At 40.8% G+C, this 19,451-nt stretch overlaps 1 protein-coding gene across 2 annotated transcripts in view; it reads left to right on the top strand.

Moving 5' to 3' along the window:
• Window positions 1-19,451, top strand: part of Lgr4 (leucine rich repeat containing G protein-coupled receptor 4) — a 96,283-nt gene that overhangs the window by 23,572 nt on the left and 53,260 nt on the right. The window contains exon 1 of one of the 2 annotated variants that reach the window (XM_052183154.1): window positions 17,260-17,294. The exons of the other annotated variant lie outside the window; for it this stretch is intronic. Coding sequence (XP_052039114.1) covers window positions 17,272-17,294 — 23 coding nt within the window. The 5' untranslated portion in view covers window positions 17,260-17,271. Of the gene's footprint in view, window positions 1-17,259; window positions 17,295-19,451 lie in introns of those variants that run through there. 2 annotated transcript variants of the gene reach the window in all.

Here is a 19,451-nt window from a genome sequence, read left to right on the forward strand (position 1 = left end):
AATGACACTTTTGTTCGTGATTAACAGAGGTGAAAGAAGCCAATTATTGGGCCCTCTTTCTCCATAGAACAGCTGCTGTTGGATTTAACTGCAGGCAAATGTGGCCTTTTACTCCTGCAAGGATGTTGTGATGACAGTTTATTTTTATAGAACTATGTGATTGAAAACAAAATCTGTCTGACTTTTGTTATGAATATGCCCTGGAATTTATGATGGAAGGGTGAGTTTGTTGAGCTGTTTCTGTCGTTCTCTGTAAAAATAGCGAATATGTTGTGTATGATTCACATGTGCATACTTTAGCATCTTTTAATGTGAGGATTCAGTGTTAAAAATCTCTTTTTTTACTCTATGTCTGTAGCTCTTTAGGCCTTTTCTGTTTTACTTTTAGTGAAAACTCATAATTTATTAAAGTTAGGAAGCAATTAATGGGAGATTAAGTGGTCTTGAGTAAGCTTCAAGCTATTCTGATATAGACTTCTTAAGTGGGACAGATGAATCCCAGAGACCACCTACCATTAGTGCAGAGTTCCTGCAGAGTTCCGGCTCCACCCTTCAGTGGTCAGAATGAGCTTGGGGAACTCTCCCTGTATTTTGGTATTAGTGAATGTTTACTAATAGATGCAACCGGGCTCAGGGCATATGGTGTCTGGGATGACTTAATTTTAATATGTTTTTGGATTATAGGACCTGAAATGGATGTTCTCTTTAGTAAAACTCTAGGCCGTTCTTTTTAGTTTTCCCAGGTGATCTGAAAAGTAAGACAATCTTTTGCCAGGAGCAGAATCAGCATGGTTCTGTCTACTAAGGGAAGGATATGTATATGACTGCCTTGCTTTTGGGAACAGTTCTCTAAAGCTACTTGAGAGACTATTCTGGACTTTCTTAGGTCTTTCGATATTTATTGGCAGCAAATCAATGGAACCCATCTTCACTTTTCAGTTTTCCTCTGAAGGTGGATACATCATTCTAAGTGATCTTGCTCATAAGCACTCTCTGTTGATATCACTACATTAAAATAGAAAGTGTGGTCTGTATATTTAATCACTCTTGGTTCAAAAATACTTACCAGGAGCAGTTTGTTTTGGCTCATGGTTTCAGGGAATTTCAGTCTGTCGTGGTGGAAAAAACATGGCTGAGGGAGCTGCTCATTCAACCTGCCTGAGTCAGTAGGAGTAGGAGGCAGTGGGTTTGCTGAATTGGGAAGTGGAAACAACTTGGGCTTTAACTGGCAAAAGTCCTTTCCTAGCAACCCACCTCCACTCTTCAGGCTCCACTTCCCTGAGTTTCTCAACCTCCCCAAAGAGCGAGTGCCACCAGCTGGGGTTCAGTGTTCAGGTACGTGAGTTTGGGGAGAAACATTTCAAACCCAAACACTAGCAAGCAGTCCCTAAAGTCTTAAAACAAAGCGAAGTAAAGATTTGTGGTGAGATGTATATATAGCCTGGTTGTATGGTTTCATAAGCCTAGCTATCATTAGAGTAAAGTGTTTAACTCTGAAGCTCCTTCCATGTTTATAGAGCGTGTCTTCTTTCTGTAGACTTTGCAAAAGAGATGGTCTGGAACTGAGCTGTGCGTCTCTTCTCATATCTGGGTTCATTCCCCCTCTGTCCCATATCTTGCTTGGCTGCGCCCCCTGAACAGCTCGCTCATTCCGGCTGATGTGCTTTCTAGGATCCTCCATCTCTTTACTGGCTCAGCCTCGGAACAGCTCTCCCAGCAGTAGGCTCCCGGATTGAGGCAGGTCATCTCCCTGCACTGTTAAGTGAATAACCAAGCAAGCACTGGAGTTCTTGCCTCTCCACGTTCCAGCCTGCCAGTCATCGGGATGCTGTCTTCACTTCCCACCCTGCCCCTGCTGTGGTCCTGACTGTCAGTTTCTATACCAGAGCTGTCATCAGCTAGGTTCTCTGACATTCACTTGAGAGCCAAACTCGCGGTCTGATCATTTCTGTCGTTAATTATCTCACCTAGATAATCCTTTTGACACTCTTGTACATCAAACCTACTTCAGCCATTTTGCCCGTGGTCACATTTGGACTGTGTACATCTTGTAACTGCTAACTACTTCTGACCTCAACTTATTTTTTTCTCTTCTTCATCTCTTCGTTATTCTAAATTCATAAAATTTTCAACCTTATGAAACCTTCAATCTCTTAAGTCCTCATGTCCCATCATGTCACTGGTCAGATGAGACCCTGCTGATTGTCTTTTCCCTTGTCTCACCTTCTTACCCTGTTGTTTCTTTCAAAGCTGAGATTTTATTTAACAATGATGAATCCTTTTAGTGATCTATGCTACTGTTTTGTGAAATACCTTACTGCCCAGCTTCTTACATTTTATGACCATTTGGGGTCAGATAACTGAATGTGGGAGTCCTGAAATATTTGCCAGCTGTAAAATGTTTCTGGATGGGTGACAAGCAAACATTAATTCAGAATCAAATGTGTAATGTATCCAAGATATTTGCACAGCTTCACTGTAGCTGTGGTTTTCAGCCGTGCAGCACAAAGAGTGTTAAAATACCTAACTAAAATACCCTAGCTCAGATTTGAGACTGTCCCTTGTATGTTATGAGTTGTAGTGGTTTTGTTTGTTTGTTTGTTTGTTTTACTGTATTTACAAATATCTCAGCTCTTACAGAGGCATAATGGATATAATTTTGTAAAGACTACATATTTCCTAACATTATTTATCTTGATATAAACATTAGATTACTGTATCTTTGAGTTGTATTGTATTCGATGAAATTTGAACTTAAAAACTGCTGTTGTCATTAATAAATGGTTTCATTGGGAAAAAATCAGTAAATGAATATTGGAATAGGATTAAAATAGAATTTCCAACAGTTTATTGGCCATAAATATACTTCTGCCTGATTGCACTATATACTTTATCTCAGCATTGATAATTATAAAATTAAAATATTGATCAACTCTGAAAAAAGAAAGTTGAAGGTGCTCAGTTTTCTATAGTATCAACTATGTAACATATTTAATTCTTTAACTGAAAAACAGGCACATCTATCTTATTGTACAAATTTGTTCTAGTCTTTAATAAGTGGCAAAACTATATATATGCAAAGAGGATCGATATTAGATGAATTTATGATTTCTTATCAGCAAGTGTTTGGTTTGTATGCCCATGTGCCTGAGATCATTTAACAGTTTCTTGAGTGAAAGGGGTTATGGAAACAAGTTTCATAATGATGATACCTGACTTTTGTCCAGATCACTGCTTTACCTAGTTCTACATGTGTGGGATATTACTCTGTTGCCTTTCCAAATATTTCCAGACAAATAACCCTTTATTGTCAAAGCCAAAGATAAGCCATAATATGGGTCTTTATGGAAATAGTGTTACAAACTTACTGGAATTCAAACTCATTTTAAACATATCGGACCCTCTGTGTCTTGTGTAGCAAGTATGCTAAACTGTATCTTTCTCCAAGTGAACTCTTAATGCTCTAACTTGAACTTGAAGTACAGCCTGCACCCTGTACAACCAGGCTGCTTTTGAAAACAGTACATGTTAATACGAGATCCCCAACACAGGAAGACACTCAAAGAATACAGGCAGGTGCCCATAGAAAACACAAGGTGGTGTGGGGATTATTTTTCTCAGGTTTCATAGGTAGGAGTCATTATGATTTGCAGGGTTATTGAAGAAGGGTCAGCTGCTGGGCAGGCAGGTGTGTTTCTTCTCACGTTCTCTGGGCTTTTCCAGACCCTCTTACCTTGCTTACGACAAATTAGAGAAATCATACATCAAAGAAAATGAAAAGGTAACTATTGACATAAAAATACCATTTCCTGCAGTTTTCCAGAGGTTTTTTTTTTATTTTATTATTATTTTTTTTTTACTTTGCGCTTTGTGACAAGACATAGATGCAGAAGAGAAGGGTCAGAGGACAGCAGAGGGAGAAACTTCTGACATTGGGAGTTTTGTCAGTCAGGAATATACTCAAGGGACTATAACATTTCTGGAAAGCAGTATGATGGCTCCTTCGTGTTAAAATGGAATCTCCAGATTGTCTGCTCTTGGATATGTCTTCAGAATGAAGGCAGGATCTTTAAGACATATTTGCACATTCTCATCATGGCAGTATTATCCTTAATAGTAAATAGATAAGACATACCCCAAATATGACAGACGAATGGCTAAACCAAATGTGTTATGTATATAGTTAGAATATCATTCAGTTTTAGGAAGGAAATATTTCCTTTTACTATAACATGGATGAACCTCAAAGTTACTGTTTCAGAGAAATATACTAGTAACAAAAGAATATATGCGGTATGGCTTCATTTGTATAAAGTACTTAGTGAAGTTCACACAGAGAGAAAGTGGGGTGGTGGCTGCCAGTATCTAGCCAGAAAGGCGAAAAGGGAATGAGTGTCATCATTCACTTTTGCAAGATAAAAATTGTGTGGATGTATAGTGAAGATGGTTGTTTGATGATCTGAATATGCTTAATGCCTGTGAACTGCACAAATGATAGGTCTTCTGTGCAACCCACTAAGGAAAATGCTAAGATTAGTGTACATCAGTTTCTCAGCTTTGGCATTGATATTTGGGGCTAGACGATTCATTGTTGCAGGGTTCTTCTATGGTCTGGGTTCTCCTGAGAAATAGAATTAGTAGATTATGTATATGTCTGTCTGCCTATCTGTCTCTGTCTCTCTCTCTCTCTCTCTGTGTGTGTGTATAAAGTTGATTAAGAGAAATTAATGGGGAAGACTTGATACCTATGGCTTCTTTTAATATTCACAGAGGCAGGGTAAGAGGGTGGGAAGGGAAGGGTTGAGGGAGGGAGGGAAGGAGAGAGGAAGGGAGGGAGGGAGGGAGGGAGGGAGGGAGGGAGGAGAGACGAATATGCATGCATATACACACTTTTTTAATCCTTTAAAAGATGATATGCATACTTTGCAGTAGTACTACCTTCTTTCTGGGCCGAGCACAGCAGAGAGAAAGTTGGATATATCCTTATAAAATTCCTGACTAAGGGTGGGAGTAGTAAGATCAGACCCTCTCAGTATGCATGGCACAGACCTCATCCCTCTTCACATGTGTAACAGATGTGCAGCTTGATCTTCATGTGGGACTTTGGGTAGTGGGAGCAGGGGTTGTCTATGTCCCTCTTGCCTGCCTTTGGGACCCTTCCCCCTACGAGGTTGCCTGTCTAGCCTCAGTGGTCTTACTGCAACTTGATATTCCAAGACTAGGTGATACCCATGGGAGGAATCCCCTTTCTGAAGGGAAAGGGAGGAGGAGTAGATGGGGAATAGGAGGTGGGGACAGAAGGACTGGGAACAGAGAAAGGAAGGGAAGATATAAAGTAAGTAAATAAAAATTAAAAAAAATAGATCTCTCCCAATTTACTACTCACAAAGAGACTCTTATGGACATAGAATGATTTTAATGAATGTTTTCAGGTAGCATTTAAAAAATTTTAACTCTTGAAGTAGCATATCATTGTCTACTATGTGCGCATAAGCATGAATTCTCTTCAAAACAGCATTTTGTTGTTTTTAAAGGCCTAGGCATTGAACTTCTTGGTGACTTTTAAGGAAGAAACTACTGAGATTCAAAATAGGTTTCAAAATAAGAACAATTCTATGTGTATTTAAAGTAATGTACATGTTCATGTTGATAATCCAAGTACAGTCACACAAGAGGTAGTTTGTGCTCTGGGCCAAGCTACCTACTAGTATGTCATTCTTCACGTTTCAGAGCCAGCCCAGTCCTTAGTGCTCATGCTGCTGTCTAATAAACTGGGGAGAGTCGTTGTTTGCCAGTGGGTAGTATCAGACAGGCAAATGCATGAAGCTTCATTTTTGTTTTGTTTTGTTTGAAACTGGGTCTGTGTATGTAGCCTGGCTGTCCTGGAACTCACTATGCAGACCAGGCTAACCTCACACTCACATACACTTGAGCTGCACCCCGAACTACATCTTTAATTTCAAAGATTATATACCCTTTTAGAAATTTCTGTGGGGTGTTATGTACGATCTCTTCTAAAAAGAGTCTCATGGGGTTAATTTGTAAATGCTACTGTATGTTAAAATAAAAAGTTGTCGGTCTGATATCGATCTCCCTGAATGTTGGCACTTTGTGGATAGGGTGAGCATTGCATTGACTTGAACGGCATGAGCCTCATACGTCTCATACCTCATGTAAGGTACGAGAGCTTGAGGAGAGACGTGTGCTGGGAATCCTTCCTCTGGAGTCCTTGCAACATGGTGGTGTTGTAAGCACTGGCATGGCCGCTATTTCCCTACTAAACAATTACGGGAGCACTTGTTACTGGAAAGGCTTTAACAATGTTCTTTTCTGTTATATTTTATAATCTAATTGGCCCTACAGCTCAGTATAATAGAAAAACCACAGATTTTTGTTCCATCTTCTTATTTTGCTTTAAGTAAGGCCAGAGTTACTAGTTTAAAAAAAAAAAAAAGACTCACTGTAGTTCAGTTTATAGAATACTTGTCCATCATGCAGGGGGCCTTAAACTGGGCTTGGTGGCTCCTGCCTGTAAATTCTAGCACTTAGAAGGTAGGGTCAAGAAGATAAGGAAGTCAAGGTCATTCTTAGCTATAGAGCAAGGTTGGGGATAGCCTGAGCTATATCAGTCCTCAGCTCAATACACAGACAATAACAAAAGAATTAAAAGAAAAGACCCAGATATGAACACCAACATTAGAGATTCAGAGGTATTACGTCTCTTTTCTGGTGTGTTGAATAGAACCTAATTCACTCATCTGTAGTTGTAAAGATGGTGCTCTCTTTTCTTTGGCTGAGTTCTGAAGCTTCTTCAATCTCAACCTTTTCCAGGGCACATGCCCTCTATTTTAGTGTTCTTCTCCCCAGCTTGAGTGTTAAGGTCTTTCCCTGTTCAGTCCTTCTGACCTGGAAGCAGGATTTGAAGTTTCTATGTTAGGGCCATGCATTCACTCTCCATCGGTGTCTTGTATATGCAGAGTACAAATAATGTCTTCAAGTGCCTGGAGGACTCCCTTACTTAGAAACTGCTTTCCTATTTTCCAGCTTTGTGTAGAACAGATGGTTCCAAACTTGCCTGTGGAGAACCTGTGAGCCTTTCGAAAAACAAGAAGCCACCATTTAATTTTAGAGTTGGAAAAGCTTTGCATACCATACCAGCCTCACATCCCAGAAGACAAGCAAGGCACTCAGAAAGAGTTAAAAAACTTGACAACTTGCCTTGGGCCACTTGGGCCATGATTGGCCATGGGCCTTGGAAGCCACATACCATTTTTAAGTCCCATTTTAAACAGCGGTTGAGCCACACAGTAAGATTCTGCTGCTGTTGGGTACTACATGGAAGAAAGCACAAAATTAGGAAACCGGCTTCCTTGGTGCAAGGGGTTTACATTGCCAATAAAGTGAAGACTTTTAATGTGTGGTGCTGTGAAAACATTCTTAGTAGCTGCAGTGGTGATGGTTTATTAGCTTTGGGGAAAAAATGTGAACCAAATGGGAATCTAAAGGAGTTCTTGCACACTTAGATTAGGGTGGAAGAAGAGAGTGGGGAGTATTCTGAGGGAGATGTCTGAGGTTCCTGCTTAAAAGAAGGAAATGCTTTGGGATAAGTTTCTGATTTTGTATTGCTTAGTACTCTTGGAAAACATGGTTAGGAGTACTTTTTAGAGAAAACAAAAGGTAGAAAAGAAACTATACATAGATTAATTCCCAGCATTTTTCTTTTGCCCTGTTGGGATGACAGGACCACTCCGCATTTCTTTTTGGTCCACTGTCAGCTGCAACAGTTTGCAGACAGGCAGCATTTTGTGTGACACTGGTCTAGTGTGTAATAACATGGAGGAGAAACCAGCTGTTGGGGAGGATGTAGCCAGAGCGTATCAATTTAAGTGGTGCATGGAAGCAAACCAAGGCCTTATCCATGTTAGCTGCCAGAGAATCTTGTATTCTTCAAGGGGTGTGGGGAAGAATTTAAATGTGACCCAGCAGCAGTGGGGAGCTCCTGGCAGATGTTAGGCTGATGTAGCCATGGGGCACTATTTGTAAGTGTGCCACTGTGAGTAAGGTCTGTGTAACTGGGAAATTGCTGTTTTGTGTCATCTGTTCTGTTGTGATTTTCCTTTTTCTTCATTTTCTTGCCTATGTCATCCAAAAAGCAGAAATAGGCTGCGATTTAAGAACTGTTGCTGAATTACAAGTTAGGCCTTCTCAGGTTGGATACTTTTTTTGGAGTCAGTGAGCTCTCTGATCTCCTGTCTCTCCCCTACACTGTCTCTCAGAAAGTGTCTCATTTAAATACTTTGTTTCTGAGCATTTTCAAAGCAAGGTGAGCCTGGGGGTTGAGGAAAGAGGCTGTTTACATGAAAAGGTTATCAGAATAGTTAGGAAACCTTGGTAAAGACAGTTTGGGGAACTGAAAGAATTACAGTGTATCTTTCAGAGGGTTGGTGCTTGTTACATGCCTTTTCATTGGTTGTCTAGGATTAAGTAGCAATGCTCTGCTCTAGCCAGACAGTTTGTCCTGGGCCAAGAATTTGTCTAGACCTTAGCAGTTACTAATCAGGAGTAGTTTCTGAATGATCACAGTGTCCACGCATTTGCCACAAGCTACTTTATTTAATTCCCAGAGCAAGTGTGTAAACAGCATGGCTCATTATTTTGGAAACTAAAGGAAGGCCCAGAGGTTAATCTGTTTGTTAATGACTGACATAGCTACCCTGGACCATGTGCCTTGTGGTAGAGTCCTTGATCAACCTTCTGGAGGTTCTAGGTTCAGTCCCTGGTAGTGACAACACCCACTGTGCTAACCTGACGTGGAGGTTGAGCGTGAACATCTGAGTCTTGAAATGGAGCTGGTGTTTCCCTCCGTTAGGTTAGTTCTGCCTGTGATGGAAAGATTCATAGTGTATATATAGTTTTCTGAGGACTATTCATCTTGCATGTGTAATTATTCTAAAAGCTGAGAAATGTGGAAAAGAGTGACCCGAGAATTACTGAACCAAACCAAACCAGACCAGACCAAACCACAAGAAGAGCCATTTGTGCTAGAAAATCTCTTTGCAGAATGAAGCATGGCAGCAGGCCGTTTCACAGCCAGGAAGGTTGTGTAGTTTCGGCTCAGTGGCTTCACGGAAATAATACACCCACCCCTACCCCAGTACCTCCAGTCTACTGCTTGCTGAGCTAGGAGTTAGAAAATTGTAGTGATCCAGACAGATTAGATTTTTGCTCTTGTAAATCTGAAGACCATTACATGGAAGGTGACAACCAAAGGGCCTCTCACATTTGAGTATCCCTCAGAATCTTCTGAACTTGAACTTGTTAATGACCGTAAATGTTCATTTCTGTCAAATCCCCAGGTGGAATTCAAATAATCTTTGTGGAGTTCTGTGTGAATTGTTAGTGCTGGCTTACAGAATGTATTACATGATCTCTCTCTCTCTCTCTCTCTCTCTCTCTCTCTCTCTCTCTCTCACACACACACACACACACACAGAGAGAGAGAGAGAGAGAAGAGAGAGATCAACACTAGCCGTCCTTCGTCATCATTTATGAGAGAGCGTCTTTGAACCGGAGCTCACTGATTTGACTAGATTTGCTGGCTGGTGAGCTGAGGATCTTCCTGTTTCCTCCACTTGATGCTGGATTACAAGTGTGCACTTCTCTGCTTAGTTTGTATGGAGGTGCTGGGAATCTAAACTCTGTTCATGTTGTTCACTCATCTTTCCAACTTCAGAACTTTTTCCCTAAGGAAGGTAAAAGGAGGAGAACATAAGTTACATGATAGGCCCAGAGAGGAGATAGGCTGGGTGGCAGGCAGTAAGGCAGATTTTCATGGAGGTCACTTTACAGGGACTCAGGAAGAAGTCAGAGGATGAGGCTGCAGCTGAAGAAGCTGGGTCTTGACTACCAGTCCAGGCTGATAATGAGGTCTGAGCATTGGCCACAGAGGAAGCCATCCTGAGCTTGGGTGGTCTGCTGTGGTGCTTCGCAGGATAAAGGAGCAAGCCCAGGTGGGGCTTGATGGAGAGCAGACAGAGAGGCAAGGATGGAGCGCTGGCCGCTGCTTGGGCTTGATTTTTCATAAGATTGCTTTGGCAGCTATGTGTGTGGGTTGAATGGGAGAGGGTGGGACGGATGCAAGTGTGAAGACCAGACAGGGGACTCAAGAGGGAGGCCAGAGGGATTGGAGGAGGAGGAGGAGGAGGAGGAGGAGGATGAGGATATGTGTTCAGGCAGTGGAGATGAGGTGGAGAAGTATAAAGAGGTAAGCCAAAAGATGCATCCAGCGTTTTATCCCAGCAGTGAATGCTTGTAATGAAAGCCCATGAAAGGTTGAGTTACACTTTATATGTGTTGTTTTAAAAGAGATGAGAGCAGAGACCATTTTGAAAAAAACATTCATCATCAAAACTAAAACTTGTGTCATTGCCTACCCCTCTGTTCCCTGCAGGCAAACCTTCAACTATCTGGAAAGCTTGGCCGGCCAGGACAACTTGTTCTCTGAGCTCTCTGGTTCAGCTACATTAGTGTGGAGTATAATCTCTGTGTGTGTGTGTGTGTCATTGCTTAATTGTTGGCATGTAGTGACTCAACTGTGATTTAAATTAATAGACTGTGCATATAGGCATACTATTGTTCTCCTTAGATCTCGATGGAGCTTTGATTGGCAGTTAAGTGCTGGCATATTCGAATTAATTACTGCAGCTGAGAAAGAACTGGGAAAACATACTAGGAGAAAAATAGATAGTTGTGATGTAGGAGTGAGAGGAACAGATTCAACATGAGCATGAGCCTAGAATAAATTATACAGAACTTAAAGGCTAGAGCAGATGCCGAGAGGGGCTCTGTCTATCACCGCGTTACAGAGGCCCAGCTCTTACATAGCCCCATCCATTCGCGGATGTGGGATGGAGCTCTGCCGATGAGCAGCCTCTCGGTGGGTCCTCCTTTCCATCGCTTGGGATTCTTGCCCAGTGAGCACACCTCAGGCGGTCTCTCTCACATGTTAACACACATCCTCTTTAAACTGTTTCTTTTTCCTTTGCTCTTTTAAATCTTGCCCAGTTTACCTCGGGAAAATTTTTTTTCTTTGTTCTATTCTAGAGCCAAAATAAAAGGCGGGGGGGGGGGGGGATCCTAGTCATGGTTAATATATATGAGGTTCCTGCTGGGATAATTCATATTGACAAATGATCCAATTACCAAGTCCTGTGGCTGTTGTAGTTACTGAGCTCTTGGCTACCTTTGTCAGTGTGGAATTGTCTCTGCTTACAGGGCCTTTGCTCTCTTGTTAATCTCTCCTGTTGTTGTCTCCCCTCCTTTTCTGTACTTCAACTGAGTTCCTTCTAGAAATGTTTCCTCAGCTATTTATCTTTTTTCCTTCCCTTCCTGCATAGGAGGTGCAGCCACTCCTGAAGTTTTAATTCAGTGCATTGCCTATCTCAGCAGCTCCTCCTCCTCCTCTCTTGACATTTCAGCTCAATTCTGAGCTTGAATTGAGATCTACTTCTTAAATGCATTACAAGACCCAATGCAGCAACTCTCTTTACTGTTTCCTCTCTGTATGGCAGCAGGTTATCCAGAAATCCCACTGGGTCATCTTCAAGGCTTAACTTATGTTTCCTCCAACCTCTAGACTGGAGTCGTCCGTCTCGCTCTCTGTCTTTCCATCTACCCATCCGTCATCACTCCATCCTTTTTGGTCCTGTGTGCTGGTTTGGTGGTTCAGGGCTGTATTGTCACTCACAGCACAATTTCCACATTAATCTTCTCCCTTTCCTTTTCTTCTCCCCTCCTTCCCTGGTTTCTTTTTCTTTTCGTACCCCTAGACATGATTCCTCTCTGTAGTCCTGGCTATCCTGAACTCTCTGTTGGCCAGGCTGTCCCTGAACTTAGAAATCTACCTCTGCCTCCTGCGTGCTGGGAATCACGGTGTGTGCCATCCTGCCCAGCGTACTTATTTTCAAAATGTTAGGCCTCCTCATGCATGCAGTCTCAACATTCTTGACTTCGTACATACTACCAGGCAAAATGCTTGTACATTCGTTGGCTTATACATGAAAGGCACATGAGAATGCTCGGAAGACACTACCAGCTACTTGATTCTAAAATGAATTCACAATAGTGTTTTGATAAGATAAAATACCGAATAAATGGAAGAGGACTAGAGGCTTCTCCCACAGCTGAGTCAGAAGTAGGAATTATGGAATCACTTGCCTAATGCACATGCATTTGTAAACAGAACCTTTGTAGCTGGGGGAGGAGGACAGGAAGGATCCATCTCTGTCATTCCACACTGTCCAGAGGATAGAACAAGCTGTGCAGAAGAAACACAGCTATTCTTGGAATGGAGGTCAGAGGGAACTTTCCCCCAAGGGCTCTGATAAAGGGAATTCCCTGCGACCTCATGAATAGTCTCACTGGTATTCATATTGCAGTCACTTTGGTGGCAATGCTGCTTCTAACATTGTGTATTGTGATCTAGCAGAGGAGAATCAGTGTGAAAGTTCAATAAGCTAGTTAAGAGTGTGGGGCATGCGCTCCCACCACAGTGTCTCAGTAGAGCAGCCTTCACAGTATGTCCTCACCTTCCTTGTTCCCATCTGCAGACCCGTTATCATTCAGACCTCGTGGCTTCAAATCCGAAACTTACATTTCTATCCTGTTCTTAGCTCCCTTGCACATTGCTTATGCTGTCTCCTGACTGGGCCTGGCCTCGGAGTCTGCCTTCCCCTATGCTCTTTACCTTACTGCCCACCCCTTGGAATACAACTGCTTTCTTCCCATCAAGATAAAAGTAAATGCCTAAATTGCCATGGAACTAGATCCATTGCAGATCAATAACCCAATATGTTTATTAATTAAAACTGAACACACCACCACCAACACATTAAAAAAAATTCAGAATCCTTTGGTGGACATTTTTTCTCATTTTAAATTTAATATACATTTTGGGGAGGCAGTATTTTAATGGGAAGAGGCTTTGTAGTCCTATTCTCATGTGTTTTGATGTGTTTGTGTTGTTTGTAGAGATTCATTTGTTAAGTACAATTTGGCTGACTCCTAGAGTCCCTCTGGTTTTTTAAAGGGTTTTGTATTAGCACATATTAATTGTAACTAATGATAATTGATGTTACTGGGAAAAAGCTGGGTTCCCTTTTTTGGATTCTTAGTCTTGTTAATAATAGAATTTAGAAACAGATTTGGAAGAAAACTTGAAGACAGTTACATTAGTTTCTGAGAACAAAAACAAAAGGGCAGGCAAGCTGAGATTCAGCAGCTGCAGGAGAGGAGAGACAAAGGAAGGGCATTGGGCGAGCTTCATCTTCTGAGTTAGGGTCCTGTCAGGCTGGCATGTTTTTGCATGTAGGTCAGCCAACAGCCATGTAATAAAGAGGTAGATGGGGTGCTTCAGAGAATGAGAGAGCCCAGGAAAACAGGCTTAGAATTTTGGCCGGAAGAGAAATGAGCAGGTCCCATGGTAGAGGCTCTATACCTAAGTGGCAGCATGGAGAAGCAATTTCTGGAAGGATGAATGAGTATATTATCTCATTAAGAGAACATTCCTCCCTTCTTCTGGCCTTAGGTGAATGAATCAGCTTTCTAAAGGGTGGTCTCCTGGTCAGCTAGTGATAGGCTCAGTTGAATTAACTCCTATGTAATATCCTAATCTTTAGTGCAGTGCCAGAGGCATTCCATTGTTTTGCTCAGGGGGCCTAAAGAGATGTTTAAGTTCCCTGTGTTACCAGGGAAATGGGAGGAGGGGCCAAATCTCAATTGTTTAAGAACTGTTTTGTACATTGTTTCTGATAGAAATTGCCCCCTCTTCCCCCCATTCTGGGTCATACTTCTAAGATACTTCTATTAAAAAAAATTCTTCAGCTAAGGGAAGTTAAAGGACTCCTAGGATTTGTTGTTTAGATTTTTCATCTTGATTCTTTAATTAATTACTTAATCCTTCTGATACTTTGTGGCCTTGTTATTAAAATGAGATGATTAGAGAGCGATTGAATGATAGCTGGACAGATTATCAGAGGGGACTTTCAGTCCTGGCTTTGGCCAGAGTTCAAGCTCCCTAATCTTCCCAGCCATGCTCTGAGGTCAGAATTGTCCTTCTTGTTTACACAAGTAAGCGCCAGGGGACAGAGATTATGGGTTTGGGTCGGGTTGGACAGCCAGCCGGGTTGGACAGCCAGTGAGCGGACAGGCTTTAGGCCTGGCTTCTGGGAGAAACTCTTAACCACTATGCTTTCTAGTTCAGCGGTTCTGTGATGTGCTATTTATAGGGCAAAGCCTGTATTTTGAAATTTTGAGGCAGTAAAATTAGTTTTACTGAAATTCAGTTTTATATTATACCACCCAAGCTATTTTTAAATCAAGTAACTTATATTTAAATGAAAATGTTATTCTTTCTTGCTTATTCCCAAATGTGTTTTCATGTGAAATTATTTGGCTATTGCAGTAGACACAGGGAAGAAGTCAGTCACTGATGCCTTTTGTGGTTCAAAAGGAATGGTGTGTTCTTAGTGTTTGTCTAGTAGGAGACCCCGCATCACTTTTGAGTATGTTTTCTATACCTACCCTTCTGTTCTTTCTACAACCAGGTCTTTGGCTCTCTCTGAAGCATTGAACATGGAATTTATTTGGAAGTATTAAGTATTTAGTGTGATCACTATGTGAAGATTTTAATGGATTGTCTGCTGTTAATTACTCTACAGATACTATGAACACTGCTTGTGCTAGAGCATGGTATGAAATAGTGAGCAAAACAAGGTCCGTAAAGAGATCTCTGAGTTCTACCGACTAAGAGGAACTTATCTTAAGTCTTTCCCCAATGTGACACAAACTTTCACCTCTTTCCATCTCAGCCTATCTACCACCATTCAGCTGTACCTATTGCTGTTGGTGGGATGGCCATTTTGCTTTTCAGTCCAGGATACTTCCCAAAGTGAAAGAAGTAAGTGTGCGAGGAGAGGTGGGGCACTACTAGTATGTGTGTTGGGACAGCAAATGTAAGCCAGGATTGTATCAGGTTGATTGGAATGTATTTTCATTCTCCTTACCTGAGTTGATAAGCCCCAAGCTCAGCATTCTTATATAATTTTTATTATAATGAAATTGGCATCAGAGGTATACTGTTGGGTTTTTTTTGTGTGTGTGTGTGAATTTGTACTCTTAGAAATGACTTTCCTTGTAAGAGTTTATTTTCTAGTTACGTACATACTCCAGAAAATTTTTTTCCAGATAAATGTCATGAAGTAATGATTGTCAGTAAAGTATAGAGTAATAAATCTGAATAATCTTTAGACAAAAAATGAGAGATTCAGGGGATGGGAGAGAGATTGAGATTCTTGCTAAGCACATTTCATGGCAGCACATAACATAGTTCACTGTCCAGATAAGCAGAAATATTTAACCCATATACATTATAAAAGTCAAAAAGAACTTTTGTTGTGTATTGTGACATTTACAAATTAATTGTCATAAGTAGACTGGCCCAAGAATATCATAAGCCTGCTTTGAGAGCTTTAAAAAATTACATTTATTTATCTGTATGTGTATATAATTTTATGTGCATCGGAGTCAGCAGATCAATTCCCAGAGTTGGTTGGCCGCAAGCTCCTTCCTTCACCAGCTGGGTCAGCAGGCTCAGCTTCCACAACTTATGTTTTCAGAAATTCAAGGCCTCTTCTGTCCTGAATAAATCATTAGTGATTTTAAAAAGTTGTAATTCCAAAAGACACTAGTTGAATGAGTTTTTATAATTAGCATTATCTATGTGTGTCTTTTCAGAGTTAATAGAAATTGTCTTCTCAGCTACCATTTTTAGTAATTGTTGAAGGGGTAGGATAAGTTTTGGAAATGACCATCAAAACCAGGAAACAAATTAAAGCTGAAACAAAAGACTGTGCATAAGGAGAGGGGGAGAGAAGCAGGAAGTGCTGGTAGTATTGAGGAGAAGTGTCTGGACTCCTAGTGGCCTGGAGGAAGGGATTGCTCCACCAGCCTGCGTTATGGGGATGGTGAAATCCTGAGCAAGCATGTGCTTCAGGTGTAAGCTGTGACTGTGGGCCCCTGGCCTTCGGCCTACTGCCTGACTCACCACAGGGAAGCCTTTTCCTGTAGAATGAGGTTATGGCCTCAGAGTTTGGAACTTAAAGCTGTCGTTATTGGTAGTTCCCTTTTGTATCTAGGACATTTACATTATCTTATCTAGGATGGTTTTATCAAGGTTATTTATATCAGTTTATGACCTGCTAGTGAACAAAACAAAACACTAAGATAATTCTAACATCCTCAACTCAGGCCCCGGTATGAAAATGTAGCTAGCTCAGTTTATCACCAGTTCTTGAAGCATCTGAACGTGACAGCATGTTAAAGTGGCTGCGATACCCCTTGACTCTCCACTTTCTGGCAGTTCTGGTTCATCTTAGCATTGCCCCATAATAGGAGAAAGTACTAAAGTAGGAACAAAAGGAAAAAGAGGCTTTAAATGTTACTTGATCCCCTGGGGCAACTTTGTGTGCTGTGAAAGCAGCTGCAGTTTTGAGTCCATCTCATGGAGAATGAACCGTACTGGGTTTGAATAGTCAGTCCCTTGAACTCATGATTCCGCCTGTGTCAGAGAGGACATGAGAGACAGCCAAGCCTAGCCCAGCTTTCACTTTGCAGTCACGAAGAGAGATACACATACACACTACATCAAAGTCTCCACAAACTTCTCTTGCCTTTATTTTGTTTGCCTCCTGACATTTTTTTCTGTTGTTTTTTTCCTATTTCAATTTTTAAAACGTTGGCTTTGAACCATTAAAATGATTTCACAACCGGGTTAATTGGTTGAGAGCTGAAGTTTAAAACTACGCATCTAAATGGATTTTTTTTTTTTTTGTGGGTATTACATGTTTGAAGGCAAGAACCATGAAGTAATGTTTTCCTATCAGCCCTGTTAATAAGTATAATAAATAATGAGCCATAATAAAGCATGAACCATTTAGTTAATTAGAATATTTACCATAATACATGCTGTTGGGTTGCTTTCCTTATGAATAGTGCATTTTGTCTGCTAGGATGAAGTAATTGAGTGTTTCCAATCTGCCCAGACGGTAATCCTTACAATACTTCTTGTTGATGTTAAATGGTCTATTGAAATAGCATTTTGTCTGTGTGTCTTGGCTGGTAATGAACACTGTTTTGTCATCATAGGGTTACCAGAACAGCTGTTGACACCCAAAGAATGCCTGAGAATGCCTGTTGAGTAGCAGAAAAAAACAAATGATGGTTTTAACCCTTTTCTGGTTTGTATGATGCCAGATGGTACAGTATGAGAACATGTAGAAACTGAGGGTCTTCTCTTTCTGGCTTTCATTCTTTGGTATTAAAGACACTATATTTTTTCTCTTTATACTTTGTCCCATATTTGAAAACTAGTCTTCCTTTAAAAACACAAGGAAAACTAACCACAAAGAAGCTGCATTTCTTCCGTGATCAGAAAATGCTGAGTTAGCCTCACCAGTTTCCTTATTTATTTTTCCTCATTCATTTAAAAGCCTGCCTTTTGAACAGCACAACGCTTTTTCTTTGTGGTGTGAGACTTGCACAGCAGTGTGGAGTTCAGTGTTGTGTCTAACTTACAGGCTTGTGCCTCCCTGACGAACACACCCTAATTGACTCCCGCGCTGTGTTGTTTCATCAAGAGCATAAACAATTATGGCATAAAATATTATGTTTGGGATGAAGTCATGCGTCGTTCTTAATTGCTGAACTCTTATAATTTTAAGGGAGGGTGTGTTTAAGTCTACTCATTCACACCCTTGCTAACACAAGCAAAGGAGCCCACACATAGAGATGGGAAAAATATGAATCTGAAGGGCTCTTATTTTCTACTAATGCATGGAATGTGAGGGATTAGGAATGCTAAAGTGGGAGTCATAATGACAGCTTTAGCCTTAAAAGTTACTGAGTACAAAGTGTTTCGCAGCAGAGAAAGCTAAAATCAAGAGAGCTGGAATCCTTCATTGTGGAATTTGTCTCATTGCCCTATATATGGTCTTTCTGCAGCACATGGGACATGCTTAAATGCCAGCAGCTTCTCATTCAATTAAAGTTGTGATTTCTAAAGTCACTTAAAATGCCTCAGGCTGTGCTACGCCTCTGCTCATACTGCTTGACTCTCCTGGTCATCATATTTTTTGATCATGTTTTTGTTGTAATTCTCTAATTCTTTGATGCTTCTCAACTTTCAATGACTCAGATTTTTTATATTACCCTTTCCTCCTAGAAAACATTCTCATACACTTCATAATACCAGTTGCTTAGTTCAGTGGCATTTTAAAAGAAGCAAAGGAATCCAGTGTGGATTATGGTTTATATCCTGAAAATATACATTATATAAATATTTTTATAAAATGTAGATATTAATATTTTCATATATTAATAGTTAATCTTATATGTGCTGTACCTTAAATATTGGCAATTCACTGTTTCTTTCAAACAATGATATTTGTCACAAGTGAAATAGATTTTATTTCTTCTCCTGTGTTACCAAAATAAAGTGTTTAAAAGGGTTTTAGGATGTACTGGATTGGTGTGCCAGGTGACATCAATGGCAAATGGTCTAATGGTCAGCAAGTGTTTTAAATAATGAAGAATTAACTCATTTATTCACCATATACAATGTGTCTTTATTGAGAAACATGGTCAACCTGATGAGTGAGATCACAAATCTACATAATACCCCTCTATAAGATAACCCCTCTCCCTTCTATTTTAAAAATAGAATTATTTATTTATTTGTCTATTTTTATGTATGTCTGTGTGAACATGTGTATACCATGCGCATGCCTGGTGCCATGGAGGCCAGAAGAGGGTGTACGATCTCCTCAGATAGGATTTACAGATGGTTGTGAGTCCCCTGATATGGGTGCTGGGAACTGAGCCTAGATCCAATGTAAGAACAGCAAATTTAACCACTGAGCCAGCTGTCTACCCCAACACCTGCAAGTAAGCCCCAAGTGTGCTACAAGAATTCACTGAGGGTGTTTTTCAGCTGTTTGTCTAACTTAATAATTTCCTCTTGTTTTTTGTGTCTCTGTACTACTTTGTGAAGCTTTTTAGAGTAGCTATTTTTTGTGTGTCTCTGAACATGGATATAAACACAATAGATGCTGGGCTGTGGTGGTGCATGCCTGTAATCCTAGCACTCTGGGAGGTGGATTTCTGAGTTCGAGGCCAGCCTGGTCTGCAGAGTGAGTTCCAAGACAGCCAGGGCAATACAGAGAAACCCTGTCTCGGAAAAAACCAAATCCAAAACACACACACACACACACACACAAAAGAAAACAAACAAACAAACAACACCCCCCCACACACACACACACAATAGATGCCCAGTAAAGAAAATGAACGGGTTTGGCTAAATGTCTTTATTCAAGCCGATAAGAGAAAAACTAAGA

Source organism: Apodemus sylvaticus, chromosome 5 (genome assembly GCF_947179515.1).
Source record: "Apodemus sylvaticus chromosome 5, mApoSyl1.1, whole genome shotgun sequence".
NCBI lineage: Eukaryota > Metazoa > Chordata > Mammalia > Rodentia > Muridae > Apodemus > Apodemus sylvaticus.